The sequence below is a fragment of the Cariama cristata genome, unplaced genomic scaffold (assembly GCF_000690535.1).
Source record: "Cariama cristata isolate BGI_N322 unplaced genomic scaffold, ASM69053v1 scaffold8160, whole genome shotgun sequence".
Lineage (NCBI taxonomy): Eukaryota > Metazoa > Chordata > Aves > Cariamiformes > Cariamidae > Cariama > Cariama cristata.
Window position 1 is genome coordinate 12,539 of NW_009592923.1, and position 21,848 is coordinate 34,386.

The following is a 21,848-nucleotide window of genomic DNA, read 5'->3' on the forward strand; positions in this document are numbered from 1 at the left end:
TATGGACAAGCCACAGGAGTCTCTTGAGTTGCACTGGAAAGTCAATACCAGCTGTCAACATTTCTCTGTATTTAGTTTTATATCTGTCATTTCTTTCTGTATTGATTTGGGCACTTAAAGGATATTTCTAATCTTTTTACCACGTGCTTGTGCCATAACAGTAGCCTCCGCAAATTAGGTTACCTGTTATTTTTTGTATCTTCAAAAAAGAGAAATCTTCACGTGTTCTGGTAAGTAAAAGCAGCAGAGAAAAGAAAGCAGGAGCAGCCTCAGAAGCAGTGAGGTACTTTTTTAAAAAAAACCAAACCACAAACAACAAAACCAAAACTATGGTGTCTGTTCCTGATGAAATTATTAAGCTTCTTCAACATCTTCTTAAAGATGGCCACCATCAATAACATACAAAAAGTGTATTTCTTCAGGTATTGTCTACAGAATTTTCTAGGCTAAGATTTCCTGTATGATCCCTTCTAAGAAGCAGCTAGCATGTTTGTTCTTCACACTTCTCCACACCCAATTTATTCCTGTGAATTAAACATAACAAAAGGTGCAGAATAAAAATGAATTTAAATCCTAAAAAAACAAACTCCCCTATCCAAATAAAATTTCAACCTGATTTTGTTGCTCCACTGGATTGCCATTGGAATTGTAATCAATTCCTGGGGTAAGTGTGTTCCACTACCTGCAGCTCTGCTCTGCCTCCAGCTCTCTCAAAGAATTCCGTGTAAAATGTGAAAAAGCATTTCTAGCCTTGCCCTTGCAGGTGGGCCAGATTCATGGGCAAGTCAACACCACCCCTCTTCCACAGCTGTCAGGCCCTACAGAAGTAAATGAAGCCAGAAGAATCATTTTTGAAGACTAGAGCTCTGAATTATTCATATTTCTACTGATAATTATCTGGTTTTATTTAGCATCTTATAAAGCAAGGCACAAATGTACAAAATTGCATCTACTAAATCAGGTCATTTATATATATATTTATACAATTATCGTAATATAAAATGTGCTCAGACACTGTCATAGCACAACAGTAGAGGAATTGAGGACAACCTGATAATAAACACAAATACCAGGTCCCACATTTCTGTTTGTGCTTCACCTGAAGGAGCATATTCATATCCAGATACACAAAGCAATCCAGCCACCATCTTTTCTTTTTCCACATCTCAGAGAGATCAAACTTTGTTGCTAAGAAGCTGTGGAAGGAGTAAAAGGCAGTAGACCAGCACCCAGAAGAAAACGATGAAGTAGCATAGCTCTGGCTGCTCAACAATTGTAATCTCATGAGTTGGTGCTGGAGTCTCACTTGCTTCCAAGTCCTTTTTCTTCCTGAAAACAAGAGAGAATTTGATAAGAGGCAGGAAAAAGAAGAAGATCCCCTCATTGTTAATATTTACTGTAAAGATCAAAGGGCGGACTAAAAGACAGCAGTTTAATGAACCATTTCAATCTAGTCAGTTGGAGTCCAAGGTAGACTAGGAGGTGCATAATGGGCTTTTGCAGTGTGTTTCATTAGGAGCCAATGTATGTAGCAATTAATCCTCTGAAAACTCTGGACAAATTCTCAGGTAGTTTAAATACATGCCATTACAGTACAGGCCTTTGATGTAAGGTAATTTCCATCAGTCAAAAAGATGTCCTTTTATATTCAGAACAGTAAACATAGCTCTGGGCAACACATACCACACTTTCACAATTTTACTTACACACCGTATCTGACTTGATACACTTTCCCCAAATCATCTACTTTCAGAGCTTCTCATGTCAGACACCAGAACATTAAACAGAAAAAGCCCAAGAATTCCAGAAACCAACTAGCAGTTGGGGTTTTGTAGGACAACTCCAAAATTCCAATTTTACAAAATTCCAGCTGCGGTTCATAAGGGCAAAGCCCAGTGGACTCTGCCAGCACCGCTGAGCTCTCACAAAGACAAGAAAATGTCTTATTTTAAAAGGCACAAGATAGTACACTCATTTTATAATTTTATAATACTATATGAATCACACTCTGATAGACTTTTTTTTAATCTACTTTTGGAGAAAACTGGGGTTTGGCCTGTTTAATGAGTCCTTTGTCTGGCTTGAGGCACCCTACTTGCTCAGATATTGCACTGGATATATACCTGAGGATTACACAAAGCATGCTCAATATCAGCAGTCTGCAAACAGGCATAACTGTGACAGCTATTCATGTATTTTTTAATAGAAGCATAAGTGAGACCAGGACACTGGATCCTGGTAATATTTTGTGTGTTTTCTGTATTTAAACGCCACCATCATTTTAACAAGAAGTTCTGGGAGGTGCTGTTCAGTATCAACTGAGGGAAAACCTAAAGCAGTCCTTGTTTCTTATAGATATGTAGACCCTAATACCAAAGGAATACACACTCTGAGTTCAGGTTCTATCACCCTAAGTCTAAACTAAACATACAAATCATAAAAACTCATGGGTGCTCTAACAGAGGCCAGAACTCCCCTAAGTATTGTCTTCCCCTAGCACTGACCACACTAAACATTGTCTTGACAGTCTTCCAAACCTGGAAAGAGTCATCACTGCCAGAAGACCTCATATCCGAAGTCTTCCCACCCTTCTCTTGGTCTGAAATATCCACCATGTGGGGAAGGTGCTCACAATCTTGCTCAGATAGCTGAATCTTTCCTCTCAAGTCAAGAAAAAGCATTTTAGTCAAGGGGGAGACTGAGCAATGAAGAAGTTTTGTATCTTACACCAAGCCGTTACACAAGACATTCAGTCAGTCTCTACCATCATAGTTAATTTTCATTTCCCTTTGTAACATTGTTAGAAGTACCTAGGAGTTATGGATTCCTTACAAAAGGCTTTGTCTGAGTAAGAATGACTCACCTGATGATTAATGGATTTTCACCCATATCTGTCATCTTCTGGTCATTTACACCATAGGTTTCCTTAATCAAATCAGAAATAGATTATATAAAAAAAAAAACTCAGCATCTAGCAAAGATGGTAATTGTGTGTGTATTTTATGCAGAGTATGTTTAATGTTTGCTCAAATAAAATGGAAGTGTGCCTATAAATTTATTCCCTGCCAGCACATCCACGACTGCAGTCTGGTACACACACACAGAAGGAAAAAAGTTGTGAAATAAGATTTTTTTTGCTTTCAACTGCTTTCATTCAGTTGAATAAAACTCCTCTCATTCATATGTATTTCTACTAGCTCTGACAGCATTGCAAAACTAAAGCATCTGTGTGAAACCTCTGTTTCATTGAACATTGGTGGCAGCATTTCTTTAAAACTCCGAGATGGTCAGAATTTTATTTTGTACTGAAAAGGGCTATATTCCTATCCTTGCTCAGTGTGCCCAGATTGCTGATGCTGTCCCTTCCTTCTGACTAGAGCCCAATTGTATAGTGTGCTCTCAAGAAACCAGTATGAATTACATCTGCCATTAAGGATGCAGTTTCACATTACAGCTAAAATTCTTTTAGGGGGAGCTGCTGCTATTGAGGTAATAGAATACACTGCTGCTATGAAGGAGAGGGAGAGAGCCCAATCTTTCATAAAAGTGCAGTTCAAGAAACACCCAGCATTTTTGCAGGGCTGTGACCAGAACACCAACATACATACAGAGAATGCACAAACTAAAAGAAACTGGAGCAGCAAATAAAGGCAGCTTCAGAGAAGCAAAATGTTGCTGCTATACAGTTATGATGAAGTAAGCCTCAAAGTTACAGTAGCTTTAATTGTGGTATTAGGTACTCCTTTGTGGGTTTGTTCAAGGTTCAATAAGGTTCATATATTTAGGAGAGTTCAGTAAAGCTTTTCAGCTATGCCTGGTTTTGGCACTAAAATTATTAGAAGTCACAGGGCTTTTGTATTATCGCAGAGGTTTACATAGAATAGACTCTTTTACAGTATGTGAACTTTTGGAGTTTAAGAGAAACAGAGAAACAATGACAGGTAAATTTCCACATACTTACCTCCTCAGAAGTATTAGGAGATCTTTTTCGGAGATAAATGTTGGAGTCATTGTCACTGGTTCTGAAATGTATGCAAAAGCAAAGTTTTTAAATTCATAAAGCTAAGTTTTGTTTTGACTTCAAAAAGAGCCACTGCAATTGCACATACTAGTTTTAAGCTATGCAAAACCATAAATATGTTTGTTGCATGTATTAGCATGTGGACTTGTATTTACCAGTAACATGAAAAATAGCTTTGGGAAAATCTGACCCATGATAAAAAAAACGTATGCTCAAATTGGGATATTGTCTGAAAAATGGTATCTGATAGGGTTTTTGCAGCTTTGATATCATTGACATTTAAATGAGAGTGTACCCTAGGTTTTACAGCTGTCTATATAAATAAAAAATTGACAGACTCTGCAGGGAACAAAAAGCTTGAAGGAGACAATGGGTTTTTCTAAGCAAACTCTTTCAAATTCATTAGAGTGCTATAGTGAGAAGCATCAGAAAATTACAGTTCATGTCCCACTCAAATACATTACCTAAGAACTAAATTAGAAAATAAGCGGGAACAGAATTGAAAGGAGTAAAATTAGCTGAGTGTCTCTGTACTAGATTTTGCTGGGGTGCAGTTAACTTCCCTATAGCAGCCCCGATGGTGCTGTGCTTTGTATTTGTAGCTAGAACAGTGCTGATAACACACCAGTGTTTTGGCTATTGCTGGGCAGTGCTCAAACAGCACCAAGGCTGTCTCTCCAACCCCCCTGCCCCAAAGGCCAGTGGGCTGCAGCTGGGAAAGAGGTTGGGAGGGGACATAGCCAGGACAGCTGACCCAAACTAACCAAAGCGATATACCATACTATATGATGTTGTGCTCAACAATAAAAACTAAGAGAAAGGAGGAAGCTGGCAGACGGACACACACACACACTCATTATTAAGGCATTTGTCTTCTGAAGCAACCACTAAACCTACTGAAGCTCTACTTCCCAGGAAGTGGCTGGACATGGCCTGCTGATGGGAAGCAGAGAATAAATATTTTTTTTTTTGGTCTCCTTTTGCTTTGCTTCTACATGTGGCCTTTTCTTTGTTTTCATTAAACTGCCTTTACCTTGACCCATGAGTTTTTCATCTTATTTTCTCCCCCCATTCTGCTGAGGATGGGGAGTGACAGTGGTTTGGTGGGCACCTGCTGGCCAGCCAAGGTCAGCCCACCACAATCTCATTCACTTGTTCATAGACAGAAAAAAAGTCCAACAAATATCTATTGGAATGAAGTAGTGTCACACTTCCACATAGTGTCACAATGCCCAAGGATTATTTCATCTACAATACAAAACACTCTGTTGGAAAAACAGTAATAATACTGCCATGTTCAGAAAGCACTGGGGTTCCAGTTGGGTTTTGTGTGGCAAAGTTTCTATAGCAAAGTCAAATCAAGTCCCATTGGCACTGAATCACTTGACACATTTAAGAGAAACTCAGGAAGAAGCCAATGAGTCCCAATACACTGCTCCTAAAAGAAGTCTACAAGAAACATCCAGTGGACAGGGCACACTTCAAAAGACCAGGCATTCAGACTACTTAGGTGTATTTAAGACAAAGTTAATGTGAAATACCTGGTAAATTCCTGACAGTCAGCAATTTCTTCCAGTTTATCTTGTGACAGAGTAGTAGTAGCAACTTCTGAGCTCTGCAAGTCTTCTGCTTTGATCATATTTTTCCCTTCTTTCTCCCTATTACTACTTTTTTCTGGTCTCTTTATGGCTATTGATAAATCCTCTAGATGTTCTACCATGGCCTGTTGAAATTAAGAAATATTTTGCATTAGACAACAAGACAGATTCCCCACCCTTCCAAATATCTTAGTGGTGCAGCCTACTCAGGTGCTAAATTGCATGTAGTACAAGATTGAAAGTCTCACTAAAGAGAATAAAAAGCAATTAATTTCTTGAAAATAATTTTGGATACATTGACCTATAAAGTATCATCAGTTCAACATACATACAAGTAGTTGTCAGTTCTTTTTATATAAGAAGTCATGACATGACACAGCTCTTTGAAGTAATCTGCTAAGACTTTTTTTCATCTATCCTCAATTAGTCGTTGAAGCTAACAGCAAATTGACTTAATTACTCTAGTAAGTGTCAGGACTAAACCATGTCCAAGCAACTTGTCTAAGGAACATGCAGAGTAACATTAAATGGACGCTCATTCCTGAAAAACACTGACTAAAATTGCTGTGCTGGAAATTGTGTAAGACAATTCAAAATCAGTGTCTGCAAGAAGAGATGCAGTAGCAGACTGCCTAAATCCAATATACAGAATAACTACCAAAAATAGCCCTCTTTCTCGTCCTCCGGTGTAGACAAGCCTTCATTTTACCCACATAACTTATCCTACTCAAATTGGTTTAAGTTTTTGTAGGCAAACTTATTTTGGATTCAGACAAAAATTACCTTTGCCTGTATCCTTACTATATCAGCAATACTACTTTCTGTTCATCTCATTACAAATTATTAAAAATACCCTCTGTGATAATCTTCTATGCCTAGGGATTATACAGGAGCCTCAAACTACTTTAAAACATAATTAAAATTCACATTTTTGAGGTACTATTAGTATTAGGGTTTATTCTCTCTCTTAACGTCAGATCTCAGGGATCTGCAATTCCATTCATTCCAGCAGAGGGCTGTGGCAAATAGTGTTACAGGACAGGAAACCAAGTACATTTTACGTATTTCTCCAAAATATTGCAAAATGAAAGCAAATGAAAACCATTGAGGTCAGATGCTAATCCCTCATATATACACAAAGAAATGCTGGTAATAAAAAAATGAAATACCTCAGGATGTTGTGGAATAGTGGAATCTTGATGGTTGGTGGTCTTTTTGCCATCTTTTTCAATTTCTAACTCTTCTCCTACTAGTAATGGCACTTCTTTTTCATCAGAAGAATTCATGTAACACTTAATATCTGTTGTTTCCTCCTCGCCGTTCTCATTATCTATTTCTGATGGAAGGACACCTGGCTTATTCCCCAAGTCTGGCTCTGGACCATCTTCCATGTAGTTGTGTTCTGGAAACCCCTTCTCATGTAAAACATCAGTTACTGTTTCAGAAGAAGCTTTGTCATTTCCAGTATCATAACCTTCAATACAAGGCTCAAGGTAAGCATTCAAAACTGCTGATATGGGAACATTATAGTGTGGATAATAAAAGAGCTCGTGGGGTATTACAGATACTTTCGAAGAACTGGGTAGCACTTCAGCTGAAGACTCAACTTCATCGCAGCTGTCCAGGTCTTCTGGATTTTTAGGTACATCTGAGAGAGAGTCATCAGATGTTTCATGCTTTGTAGATAGTTCTTGGCTTTTGAAATTAGAACCATTCAGTGAACAATGGTTAGTTTCTGTTGTCCCAAAGACAGATGATTGCTTTGTATGTTCATTTTGTGGAAGTTTCAGTATTTCCTCATTTAGAAGATGAAGAACATACTTATGCGTATCTTCTTGTTTTGAGGTTTCTTCTGGCAAAAGAATTGAAGCCTGGGGTTTGCTCTCTTCTGCTTTATTTATAGATTCATCTGTAAGTATACCTGAAGTCCAGGATAATGGACTCAAAGAAGAAGTATTGGCTGAAAGGCTCTTAGTTTCGTTGTCATAGTCGATAGAGGTTTCTTTAGTTAATTCTTCAGAGTAGTCTTCAAAAGAGTCAACAGAATTTTTCTGATCTGTCAGAACAGCTGGAGAAAGGTCATCGTTCTGTTTCAGTGGATCGTCAGATATGCCTCCTTCACCTGGCTTGAATTTGTCACTTAGAATCTCCCAAGAGGAACTGGATTCAAAACTGACAGATCCTGTAATTTTCAGTGAGGTAGGCCTCTGAGGCTCCTCTTCAGATGTTTCCTGTGAATCACCTAACACTTGACTCAATTTCCCATTACATTTTTCAGGAACGGTTTCTGGTGGGATTCTCTCAGGGGTGTCATGAATATGAACCTTTGGAGGAGCAGGATGACTCCTTTCGTGGTTAACAGTATACATGTTTTCTTCACTTTCACTTAAAATCAAGATTTTGCCTTCCTTTTCTGAAGGTGTGTCTTTGATGTGGACGTATGTGGACTCAATTGGAAGCTCCTTGTCAGGATCTGTAAAGTCTTCCTATAAGTGATGATACATCATTAAAAGCCAAATCATACCTCAGATACCATTTTACTTTTCCCAGACACTTCAGAAAGAATAACTACCTAGCCCATCACCCCATTACCTTGTCAATGGCCAATTAATGACTCACTTATTTTGAAAGTAGGGAAACCAATTTGGCAAGTCAAGTGACTCGAACAAAGCTCAACGTCAAGAAGCCACTTGTACAGGAAGATTAGAATGCAGACAAGCCTACTCCTCAGTTGTTAATGTATTCATCTCTCCCTGCTGCACCTGTGCAGACAACTGACTTGGCTTTTTGACACAATCCCAAATCCTGGGAATAAAATTAATCTAACAAGTCCACTAAATATACTGTGAAATATATTAATATAGTAGATGATTCCATCCCAACAGACTGCATTTAAAAAAGAAAGAAAAGTAGGCTTTTTCTTTGTCCATTAAAATGCCCACAAGTCTTAATGACAATAAATCTTATTGTTCATCTAATCTAATAATAATAATTAGATTGTTATAATAATTTTTATTCCAGTGACTTTATTAGTGCCCACCAATTTTATAAGCTACCAAATACATACCAGCTGGAATCTTCAGTCAAGAAATGAGAGGTGTAGGAGCCATCATTTATGTGCATGTACACTAGCACAAAAACTACCCAGATACTCAAGGGACACTAAGTGCCTTGGGGACCCTTTCAGACCAAAAAGACTATGTTTAACTAGGTTTATCTGGAAGTATGAGCAGCCTTCAGAACAGTTTTTCAACTTATGCAGATCTCCAGTTCCTGGGACTTCCCATTTTTCCTCGAGTTTTCTGTCTCCTATCCTTTAATTCCTCTATAAGTTTATCCTCTGTTTCTCCAAAACGCCTTTGTCAATCCCTGACACAGTCAGTCCCTGCTTGCTCCTCAATTCTTTATTTTTGATAAAGTCTGCATTAAAGTCCTTGTCCTTTAAGCTGCAGTTTATTTCATGCTTACAATGAGTGGTTTTGACAGCTACATTGACAAGATTCAGCCTCTAGTATCTTGTGTCTGATATCTGCTAAATTCAGATTGATTGTGGCCCTCAAACTTGGGCAGATAGAAGTCAAAATGAAATTCCAAGTCCAATGAATCATCGTAGATAAAGGTATAAATTTCAGCCTTATGTAAGACTAATATAGCAAAGTAGTACTGTCATATGTGACCAGTCTAACCTCTGAAAGTTATAATTGGATGTAAATCTTTAAAAGTACAATTCTACTTAAAGCTTTTTAGCAATTGCCAATGAAAACTCATTTGACTGGATTTAACAAAAATGTGAAAAATTAAATCTGAGTTTGTGGTTTATTTTAAATAGCTTAGGAAGAAACCTAGAAGATAAATACAGCAATATCTGGCTTTATTAAGTACACCAAAGCAAATTAAAAAAATGTCGTGATGTAGGAGTAAACACATACCCCTTCCAGCTCTGGGAAGTGTTCCAGAAATTGTGCCACGTACGTCACAATTGACTGCTCATCAGGTGATTCCACCATGATATCTATGGAGACAGATGCAAGGGGCTTGAGTACACATGGCTTTAAAATGCTCTTGCAGAGGAACAGATCATCAGACATTTATCCTGCCTTTATGATGAGCGAAATAACAGCTACAAACACTTTTCTTCTTCTGACAGATAAGAGAAATACTTTTCACTGTTGATGGTACTCGAAAGAGTTCTCAACATCTTATTCACGTTAATTTTTTTCCTATTTCCAAACACAGACTGAAGCCTAACCAGGATCCCTTTTTATCCAGCTTCATACTGTCATTTATGTTGTTGTCACTAGACAGTGATCTTGTTGAGTGACAGCACAGAGGTTTATTTTTAGCAGGATGGCCCAGTCTTCAAACAGGTGACCCATGAAAGCAGAAATAACCGATCTGTGCTTTCAATCATAAAATCAAGGCCTAACACCTGCCTAGTAGAGTTCAGTAAAAAACACTGCAAGAAGAAGCTCCATTTATATACATATATTTATATACACATTTATATATGCTTGTGTTTACTTATATAAATATATATATATGTGTAAATATGCATTGTAAAAGAAAATCTGGGAGATGCAAATACATTTGAATAGGTTTCTACCCATTTTCCTGGTATGGCAGACTCGCACACTTCATCCTGGAGTGACATCCTCTGCAGACTGTAGGCGTTACGAAACGGCACTAATGCATTGAAACACCTCTCAGCACAACAGAGTGGTGATTAATGCCCACTAGAAATGCAGATGTCACATAGCATCTAAACATTAAGCAGGACTAGTGTACATAGCTAAAACTATGGTAAGTTCTCCACCCCCAAGGAGCTTACAAATATGACTGGAAGCATATGACCAGAAGCCAGCGACCAATTCATTTTTATTTTTCTAATCAATCAGCCCAACACACTGATCACAGCAACAGCCTAGTCATTGGGAGTTTTTTGGAAGGTATCACAATGCAATATTCATGAATTCATTACAGTTTGACTGTTACCCAACAAAGTTGATGTAGGCGTTTTACCTTCTGGTTCTAGGAGCCGAGGAACACCCAGCTTATTTTGTGCTATGCTGAAAGCATCCTCCAGGTTTTCTCGAGCTGATTTCTCCAGTGCTTGCTTCATGTCTACCAAAGTACAGTCTATTGCTTTTATGATAGCTAAGAAAGCGAGGCCACTCCTCCAACTGCTGGTAAAGTCCTGAACTGCAACACCATACCTAAACAGAATTACATACAGTGTACATGGGTGATTGCGTTACAAAATCCAAAGTAAAGGCATCATCATTTTCAAAGACTCCTGAAAATTAAAAGGAAGGTTGCTGAGTTGCACTAGTCACATTTGAGATCTTTTCGGATTTCAAAACGCACAAAGTATGTCCATGAAACACATGGAGTCACAAACTGGATCGGTGTGGCTAAAAGCTGACATCAACCTGCTTGTAGGAAGTAGTTAGTAAAAATAAAGCCCTCAAGAACTCAGTAACCACATTTAACATTCACAAAACCAAATGTCTCTGTGATTCCTGTTTCTGTTGCTCTCCAGCATTTTAATGCCATAGTTTGGGAAGACTGCCAACACTTAAATATTTAAAAACATAAGCATAAATGATTCACATTCCTGTGTACTTGGCCTTCTATAACAGAAAATTGTGCTTTGCCAAATGCAAATGGTGTCAGTATATGTATAAACCACAAGTGTGTTAGATGCCCAAAGTTTTGGAGGAAAAAACAACCCTCAAACTTGCAATGAAATACAGCCCCAAAACATTCTGCACAGGTCATTGGATAACAGGATTATAATGACGCTATTATGTTTTCAATAGTGCAGATGCAAGAACAGTTTTCTTCTGTTAGATGTCTTCATTTGTACTCTTTGACTGGACTGAAAGTCTATGGCATTTACTCCTCTGGTCCTCACTTTCCTTGTACCACCTCCCTGATGATGATAATATTGGCATTATTTTGGAACTAAAACTGTGCTTCCTCTACGGTCTGCACTGGCAGCAGTGAACTATGGAACTCAATGGGACAACTTTATCTGCACAGCAAGCACCCTTAGCTTCACTGGATGATGTGGCCCACAGGACCAAGTATTTAAGATGTAAATTTGTATCTTCAACACTAGACACAGAATATTTGTGTTCACAGGCAGATTTGGACATATAAATCCATCAACAGACAAAAATGCCAAATATTCAGCTATCCAACTTGTGTAAGTAAGTTTGACCCATGCCCTCTTTAAAACTCCCTGGGAGTCATCACTTCAGATAACAATATATGTAAAATACACTCCAAGCATTTACACGTGCACTAGACATCTTACACTAAAGTTTTTTAAGCTGACACTAACTCGGCTAAGTTAAAGCATTACTAGATGAAATGCTTTGGTGAAAGAGCTACTTTTTTATTAAAGAGGAGAAAGATGTGTTGAGCAATGGAAATGGACCCAAATGCTACACATTCATGAGAAGCAACTTAAGATTCACCCCCTTCCCCTTTTTAATTCTGAGGAAAGAAGGACTCTTAACAGGGGTCCTGTCCTTCAAGGCACTCTGCAGCACACAGAGAAGCTCCCTTAGGGCTGCTGCTTAATTTAAAAGGCTGTTGCTAAAGTCTTTCAATATATTTATTTTTTTAGTTCACCTCTTGTTTATGCCTACCCTTTAATTAGCAAAAGATATCAAACAGACTGCACGAAAGCCAGGGGGTAGGGAGAGGAGGGAACGATCCAGTTTTAAGCAGTGCCAAGCAGATTAGTGCAAGTTAACATTTAACACTCAAATCACGAAGCCAGCAGCGCACACTGCTGCAAGGTCAGATGGGTGCTGTCGACACATGGCTGTAGTGATATACCCCCCTGCAGAGACCATGTGCTTGCAAACTGTGAAAGCAGAAGAAGCCACAGCACAAGGTAACGCACACTCGAGGCAGGAGAGAGAAAAGAGATTCAGCTTCAAAAGGGCAGGCAGCAAAACATGGTTTTATACAAGGGTTTGTTAGCTTACTTTCTGGTTTTCCTCTGAACCCAGATTAAAAGGGCTCTGATGGCTTTCCGCTGATCCTTCACTGTAACGGACATGTTCCTCTCCACACTGGGAGTGCTGGGGTAGGATGTGTCTGACTCCGGACCACTGGGCCCGGAGGACAGACTGGAGGAGGAGGAGTTCCTGTTGAGGTTGCCTGTCAGCTCCTTAATCTGTAATAAAAGGTGAAACACGCAGTGCTCTGGTTTAACACCAGCTGCATGGAGATCTCAGTGTTTGTTTTCATGCAAACTTTAAAGCTAACAACACCATAACTGAATTTTAAGAGGTAATTATAGACCTGTCCATTGTAACTCTTGAGTTGTATTGCACAGGCATAACAGCCAGCAGCAGCCCAGCTGGCAACCCCAGGAAACACAAAGGGCAAGGTATCAGTTCAGGCGGAACTGAGCAAATTCATATTAAACAAAAAGCAAAGAAACATGTCCTTGAAAGAAAAGTTAGTTTAACCAAAATTGTTCTCATCACAGGACTTGCTTGAGCGAGTCCAGAGGAGGGCCACAAAGATGACCAGACGCCTGGAGCACCTCCCCTATGAAGACAGGGTAAGAGAGTTGGGGTTCTTCAGCCTGGAGAAGAGAAGGCTCCGGCGAGACCTTCAAGCAGCCTTCCAGTACCTAAAGGGGCCTACAAGAAAGCTGGGGAGGGACTTTTTACAACAGCATGCAGTGACAGGACAAGGGGCAGTGGCTTTAAACTGGAAGAGGGAAGATTTAGATTAGATACAAAGAAGAAATTCTTCACGGTGAGGGTGGTGAGGCACTGGCACAGGTTGTCCAGGGAAGTTGTGGATGCCCCATCCTTGGAAGTGTTCAAGGCCAGGCTGGATGGGGCTTTGAGCATTTGTGCTTTGAGCAACCTGTGCTAGTGGAAGTTGTCCCTGCCTATGGCAGGGGGGTTGGAACTGGATGGTCTTTAAGGTCCCTTCCAACCAAACTATTCTGTGATTCTAGATTCTATGAAATATTTTTAGTCAAGAAATGGTGACCTGCACCAGCACTCCTGTCCTTGGTCAGCATTGATATTTGAGTCCAAATTATCCACTGTGCTGCTCTGAGGTCCCCCCATGCCCTCTGCTGCTGGGGTGACAGATTCTGGTCACGCCATCTCTGCCTGCAAGTCCATCTGGCCAAACTGGTGCGGTGCAACACTGTTCAGCTTGAGGAGCTCAACCAGGGAGAGAAACCCCAGTTCAACTTCAAGATTATTTTTTAAACCTATAGCCATTTTCTAAATGAGCCCAAAAAAATGACAGAGCCTCACAGTCTTACAAGAGTTGCAGAACCCTCCCTCCATCTCTCTCTGTTCCTTGGAATTTGGTATTGTCTAGAAGGTCATTTTCAAAACAGGTGTAGATTAGTGAGCAGTTTTAATCTAAGCCTGGGGCTAAATCAAGTTTCAGGCTCAAATCAGTTTTATCAGTTCCAGGCCCTTCAAGATCTTTCATTTGGCCGTCTACATCAGTTGTGAATTTTTGCCATGTTGAGTAAGTCTGCAGAGATGAGTGATTCTACATGGAATTTCCCTCCACATTGGACAAAATCCAGAAAAGGTTATTGAAAATAAACTATGACCTGGAACCAAACCCGAGACATTGGTTCAGATCCAGGGAATCTGGAACAGAACCCTGAGAAGGCACATGACAGAAAGGAAAGTAGTAATCTGAAGCTCTAATTCTGGTCCAAGTCAAACAAGGGCTTAAATTGTCTCCTATTTACACCAAAATAGGTCCAATGAAGTAAAATGAAAGCAGCTGCAGGTATAAAATTAGCGTATATTAGGAGGGAAAAGCTCATGTTTAGCATGCTTAATTATGTTCTTAAGGATTAAAAATCAATTTAAAATCAGTATTCAGCTGGAATAGATTGATACCATGAAGATTTTTCACTTATGATTAAAGTATTCAAGTTTTATTACCTGAAAAAACAAGATTATATTCCATATTAGTCCAAGTACCAGAGAGGAATTTCCATCTGCTATTTCTGCTGCATCAATGCTAACAAGCTTTACCTGTAGAAGAGATCATAAATTCAAAGTCAAATTCAAAGATGCAAAGTAAATGCAAAAAATGCACTGAGACTACTGGATATGTCCAGAACACTTTTGCCACTGACTGTCCAGTTAAAAAGCAATACTGAAACCTCGTGTTAGTGATAATTTGTCCTGATTACAATCACCCTGCTCATGGAACTCTTATCTTAAGTTCCCAGCATTGTCTGCAGAACAGAAGTGAGCCCAGTTCTGCATCCTCAGGACCACAAATGCATTTCCTCCATACAAAAATGGAACAATATGGTGCCCCCTCCAGTGGATCCTATTCTTAAAAAGTAGAGTCACTTCTTGTACAAAATTAAAATCTTAAAAAGATATGCTTACTTCTGTCTTGCTATGCATCTCCTTCCTTATCTCACCTTACACAGCTTGGCACAGAGTTCTCATTAAATCAGTTAACAAAGGATAGGGTTGCCTAATCCAAGCAAACTCTAGACTTTCCCACACTGAGGTTTCTTCCACCTGATAACACCAGGATGTTATTTTCTTAGACAACACAGACTTGGTTTTGCAAAGGTCATGGAGGAGGGAGGAAGCAAGGAAGCTGTTGGTACTGCACATGGCACCCAGACCGAGTTAAAGCCCAGAGTACAAGCCTATTTTATCACTTAGAAATCCTGTACATGATTAATCACTTAGCAGTGCTTTACCTTGCTGCCCTAGTTCCACAGAAGTGTACGCTGACGGTTCCACCCACTGTGGTTTAATATCTAACCCTGAAGGTCTTGGCAGCCAAGGCATTTTGCCAACACTTTCATCACCGCCCTTCACTAACCAGTCTGGTTAAACTGAAAAAAGGAAAGCAAAATAACTTTTTATCTAGTGGTTCACATAACAGTTTTCAATCTTAGCAAGAACACACCTCTAGCTGTCATATTTCAAGGCTCAGATTTCTTTCTAGCTTTAAGGTATTTGGCATGGGAAAACCTTTAAGACCCAGTACATTTGAATAGCAGTTTCTCCAAAATGGGAAGCCAGTGTCATTCATCATTAGACTGCTCTCAGTGTCAGCTCTGTCCTCTTACTGCTGCTTACATTTGTCAGCCAGCCCAGTATAGATACCTGGCTAGAAGATGCTGGCTGCTTGCTCTTAAGGAAACAAGAAATCCATATAAAAGTAGGTCTTTTAGTACTACTAATTAAAAGGCTGCCTATGTCCGAGGTTCCTCCTGCCTGGTCTTGCTCATTGAGGTTCTAGGTTGTCCCCTAGTGAGGTCATGGCAACCAGACATACTTCAGCTGCAGCTCTGCAATGTGTTGGTAGCAACAGAGAGAAAAAATCTCATCTGCCAGCAGGCCTTAGCAGGATTTGGGTAGAAAGCATCAACTAGGAAACTGTTAAGAAATACGTGAACATGTAAAATATTTCTTAGCAGTTCTATAGCAGGACATGTAAACATACAGAGTAGGGCCAGATCAGCCCCTACTGATGGAGTTTCCAAAAGGAAACTGAAACACCTGGAAGTTATTAGACAACTTCTTGACCTTTCACATCCTCTCCTGGGGAAACAGACAAAGGAGGTTAAACCTCCCACATCTATGAGGTCGTAAGAGATCCGCTAAGACTGGGGTTTGCAGTGCCTCTCTGCATGACTAGCACTGCTGCAGGATCATCGCAGGGAAGCAGCAAAGTGACATCCATGCAAGCCAGGGTTTTCCCCCTATGCACACACTGGGTCCCTCCTCACCCATAAAGTTTAAACCCTGCTGCAGTCCTTTATAGGACATAGTCCAATATTTGTTTTCTCCCTCTGAAAGATCTAGGTATACCATGTATACCATAAGTTGTTACATGGCTGGGACTTCTGTTGACCCCATTACTTTTCAACATTTTCCAAGAGCAGAGAGAGTTTTCAAGACACAGGCCACATCCATAGGGCTTTGGAATAAAGCCCTAGTGGGAGAAATAAAAAAAGGAATAAAGCATTTCAAGTTACAAGGTCTGATCTTGCTTTGTCACTTACAACTTTAGGAAGTGATGTTGCAGTAGTGCCACACTATGAGGGAAGTTACATCCTTACAAGGTTTTGATTCCTGGAATTTTGCATTTTTGTCATATTCCCAGATTTAATTTTCTCTTGCCTTTGACTCATGATCAGCTGCTGCAGCAGTTTACCAGATAAATACATGATTTGTAATACTGAAAGTATTTCTGACGAAAGTCATCTACCTTCAGCGTAATAGAAGTAATGCCAGCAATATCCAGTTCATAAAAATTACTTGCATTTCTTTTTATTTTCTTTTAATATTGGGTTCCTGATCCTTTAATCCTGTTGAACTTTTACATTATAAAATGAACAAATAATCCTTGTTTTAGACTCTGTAGGTGTTCTCGTTGTGCGTTTTTATGTGGCTTTTCAGCCTTGCTGCTAAGGTAAATCATTGTGCCTTTAAGCAGTACAATTCCTCTTACATACAAGCAGCACATCAGATTAGTTACAATTACAACAATTACAATTTGCAACATATATCAGAAGAAGATATTAGACAGGCCTTTGGAAATACTCACATTACTGTCCTCCAAGAACTTAAGTGCTTTGGCTATGTTGTTCAAACGAAAAATGCGATGGGTTGAAGATTTGTATTCGTGCATCTAGAAAAAATAAGAGCCACAGCGTTTTTAAAAATGGTGGAATTATTCAGGACATCATACGAACCTTAAAAACCTATAAACACAGAGGCAAAATGAAGCTAAGGAAATATACCTATGTAAAATTATTACCATCTTTTCTGATTAGTGAAGCACTTCAACTACATGATCTGCCCTTGCTGTAGCAAAAGAGGGCTAGCAACCAGCTTTCCTGCTCTCCAGATGTTATCACTTTCTTGGACCTGCCACACTGATTATTTATGCAATCACTCCCCAACCATGTTCAGTCATAGGACCAAATTTACCTGAAAATTCGTAATAATAGATTAGTTTTTTGTCTTGAATTAAGTGATCCTAATTAGGAAGTGTGATCAGTTTTCATAGCAGGCCCAGGCAGGTGGGAGGCAGAAACATTCACTTTGGCATAAAGGAAACAGATTTGTTCCATACCCGTCTCCCTGCAATTCCACTTTGGCACACTGTTTTTATCACGTGTGCAGGAACACCTAACTGCCAGCGCAACAAGTTTGGCCAGCGAACCTCACCTCCTTCCTTGCCCTCCTCCCTGACCTCACGAGGCATAGCCTAGGGTCTACCGTGATGTGTCTCCGCTTTCAATTCCTTTCCAGCCTGGCTCTCAATGCAATCTGTGTGAATGCACGCAGAGACACTGCTGCTTCTGCTACAGCTCCCCAAAACTGCAAGAATATTAAAAAATAGGTGGTTCTGAACATGTGACCAGAGTGGCCATACGTGCTGCAGTCTGCAGATGGTTCAGTCACTATAGAGCATCGCCAGGTGACTGCAAGTGCATCTGCAGTGGCGAGATGGCTGCAGAACAGGTCTCTCCTCTTATCCAAATGTGATAGCCACAAAGAAGAGAGTACTTGCTGAGGAGTTTGATGTAGAAAGAAAACATCAAAGTCAATTGTAATTGGTCATTTATATTTGCACTGGGTGCTTCCGTTTCTGGTATGTGGAACTTTAAACATCTATTACAAAGAAAGGAGGAGAGAAAAAGATTTTCGTAAGTGAAGCTTTACCCTTCTGATTTAGACCATATCAGTAAGACTAATGAAACCTGAGCCAGGATACTAGAACTAAACTCACAACTACACTAAGCATCAGCAGACCTAAGTGTCATAATGATCTTAGACAAAATAGAAACAGAATTTATAGATTAAAAAAATAATACAGCAAATATGTCTTTTCTTGGTAACGTGTCTTGTGTGATCTCCAAATGGATATGTGAGCATTAATATATTAAAAGCTTAAAAAATCCTGAGAGGTAGGAAAATTTACACTGATCACACACCATTTACACCTCATTGTTATATATTTCCTTGAAATCTCAGTTACAACTCAGGACACCAGCCTGTAACATAAGGAAATCACAACAACGTTGCTGAATTTCTTATTACTATACCCAAGACACAGGATAAAATTCACCCTTATTCCTTGGATGTCCATACATTGTTGCTCATAACATACAGAGCTCCATACGTACAGAGGTTTCTCCCTCTTGTATACATACCAGCTTTTGTCCTGACAGGACTTCCAGTAGCGCCATCAAGATTTTTCCATCTTGTATATCAATAAACAAGTCTTTCACTTTGAGAGGAGGCTTGCACTGTGAAGAAAAGAAACCAGGTAGCTTTTAAAGCAGTACTGCTTGGTAAGTTACCATGATTTCATAGAGTAAGAAGGAGAATTTTACAAGACGGAGATACTAGAAGTAAATCTTAGCCTGAAGGAAGAAAAGGTTGACTATTTCTCACATCAGTGGCAATTCTGTCCTAGGAATGTCGGAGCTAAAACTGAGATATAGTATTCAGGTAATTGAGATCAGACAAGGACTTATTCCAGATTTCCCATAACAGAATCTCACCCTAAATGCTGTGCCTAGGAAGTGACCACCCACGGGTTGGGTGCTGATTGCTCAGACTAAGACAAGTCCAGAAGAAGCAAATCCCACTTTATGCTGAAATAAGCCCACGGTCCAGCCAGCCACAATGTCCTGTCTCCTCTGTAAGGCTTCTGGTGGTGCCATTCTGTCTCCCAGTATTTTCTAAGTACTTTAAATAGCAACTTCTGGTATTGTGTCTCTCTCTTCTCAGCAAACTCCTCCAAAGGGAACCATCTCCTCACTTCACCGAGGTGTCTGTTGATGTGTGCTGTGAGGCACACAGCCAAATCAGCTCAGCCCTTAGAGGCAGTCTCAGCTGCAGCAGTTACGCTCTGTTCAGGTGTCACTCACGTGTCCCTAAAGAGTCCAGTTCTTTTATCTTTGGTTGGACCATGCACTACTGTTCGATTCAACACTCTTCGATTCAACTCTCTTTCTGGCAAACTGGGACCATACATTTTCATTACCAGTCTTTAATGTAGTGAAGAGTACTAAACAATGCACCATAATAAAAGAAAGAAAAGTATAATTCATTTCAAAATTAAGTAACCTATATGAAAGCCTCAAACTCAAAACTTTTTTATTCTTTCAGTACTTAAGACATGAACAACCAGAACTCAGAAGATGCAGTCTACTCCCAATTATCCCATGACCAGTAGAGCCAGCTGCTATCAAAACATGACTGAGATGGGATGGTCTGCTCCAAAAGGGGACACACCACACCATAAGTTTCCTGAAGAAGTACAAGAAGAAGACTTCACTACTGCCTTTAAAATAAAGAAGTGCTTCTTTGAGGATAAAGGCAGAAGCCACCTTCCTCAGTGAGTGTCCTCAGGGAATCACCTGTAATTAGAGAGCGCTTTAGCAAAGCTCTCATTATTTACATGAGTATATTTATTATGCCACTTCCAGGAAAAATATTACTATAGCAGCAGACTTTGCCCTTTCTTCAGAAAAGCATTTTTCTTTGTTGAATCAGAGAGGAAAAAAAATTTGTATGCACTCCAGAGAAAACAGTTCACCTGCCCACAAAGTTTCTGAGACTTCATATGCTTGGCATGGCAGAATTAACAGCACCCTACAGCCTTTTTCATGATCTAATTCCTTCTGTAAATCAAAGACCTTCTCCACAGTCACATATTTGACAACCCTTTTTGACAACTTCCAAAACTGCAGTTAGTTTAAAGCCCTAGAGCCTTATTCACAAAGACATCATGTAACACTGTCTTCATTCTGAGAGACCTTTGGGAGCAATTACTAGTAAAAACATTTCCAACCAGCCTTATTCTGATTTTCCAGTGAGATTTAAGAGGATCCCTTTATTCCTTCAGCAACACTCATTGCAGAGTAGCGGACTTAAGCAACTATATATGTGATGCCTTTCTTCTAAAACCCATCTACTTTACTATGTCTGAAATGCAATCATTTCCCAAGAACCACAGGAGCTAAACTGAGAGTCAGCTTGTAGCCCAGACTTAGTCCCAGTCTGTACTTTATGAAATTTAGCCACAGATACTAAAAGCACTGTGAAGCTGAAACTCCAGTCGAAGTTAGGACTTTGTCTAGAAGAGGAAGCTCGTCTCATTCCTTGATCCTGCACTAAGTACTGCTGCTGTCTCATTAAGAATTTTTTTTCTCTTTTCATCCTCAACAGCAGGAAAATCATCCTCTGGATGGCAGACTACTCAGGAGAGTTAGTACTTATCTGCTATCAATAAGAAAAGTAAATTAGGTTTAATAGCCATATTATGGTGTGATTAAGAAACAATTACATCTGAAAAATATGAAGTGATGTCCAAAAAATTAGTTCTCTAATGTAAGTGGATATGTAAAGATCCCATCATACAGCATCTGTCCGTCCATGTCCCCCCTGCCCCCCGCCCCATGAATGACAAGGAATTAATGTTTCCCATCTGCAGATCTGAGATGAAGCCAGAAGAACATCAGTCTTTGGCCATGATGCCTCAGATGATCAGACTTCCAGTCCAGGGAAGAACACAGTCATCATCACCTCAGAGCAGCCTCAACCATGATTGATTTTATGTGGGTTCACTGTATGGGAAAATTCTAGCCTCATGATAACAGTCAGTAGCATTAAAGACTTAAATGCACCTGAGATGAACTAAAGGAAGCCAAGCATTCATTGCACCTGAAAAGCAATTTTCATTTACCCGGAAACATGCTTTCAGTTTCCCCTCATTCTCCTCCAAACATCCCCATATGCACAGAAGTCAACTTTGTTTCCAAATTTTAACTACTTTAAAAGGAATTAACTACAATCTGTTTATGGTTGTGTCCTTGTATCTCAATATCAAGACTGTTTGGCAGTCTTACCTTTCCCAAATGTAGGTTTATCCATCTGGTAAAGGTCCTCTTCTGTACATTTTCCCGTTCCACTAGAAATATCAGAAAGAAAAAACAGCACTTAAGTTTGCAGAAGAGGAGAAGCTGGTAGGAAATTTCAAAAACTGGTGCACAAAAAAGTCAGAATTCATGACAGTTCTGTGAATAAAACAAATATATTCCAGATCGAGAGATATAGGGTTGAGCTATGCTTTTTTATTTAATTTCTTTGCCCAGACATGAGCTAGACACTCGTAGATGCATTCTAAAAGATGTAGGAAGAAATCTCTCTTAGTTT

The 21,848-nt window shown here is 39.6% G+C and overlaps 1 protein-coding gene across 1 annotated transcript; it reads right to left on the reverse strand.

The window, feature by feature from the left end:
• Positions 1-592: 592 nt before the first annotated feature.
• On the reverse strand, positions 593-21,603 carry CLMN (calmin (calponin-like, transmembrane); the record flags this gene model as incomplete). Its single annotated transcript, XM_009702066.1, has 12 exons — positions 593-1,329; positions 2,864-2,925; positions 3,962-4,022; positions 5,563-5,744; positions 6,789-8,105; positions 9,549-9,631; positions 10,639-10,832; positions 12,621-12,811; positions 14,577-14,669; positions 17,221-17,304; positions 18,836-18,931; positions 21,542-21,603. Coding segments are annotated over 12 exons (2,579 nt in total), but the record flags the coding sequence as incomplete, so codon positions are not given.
• Positions 21,604-21,848: the final 245 nt, after the last annotated feature.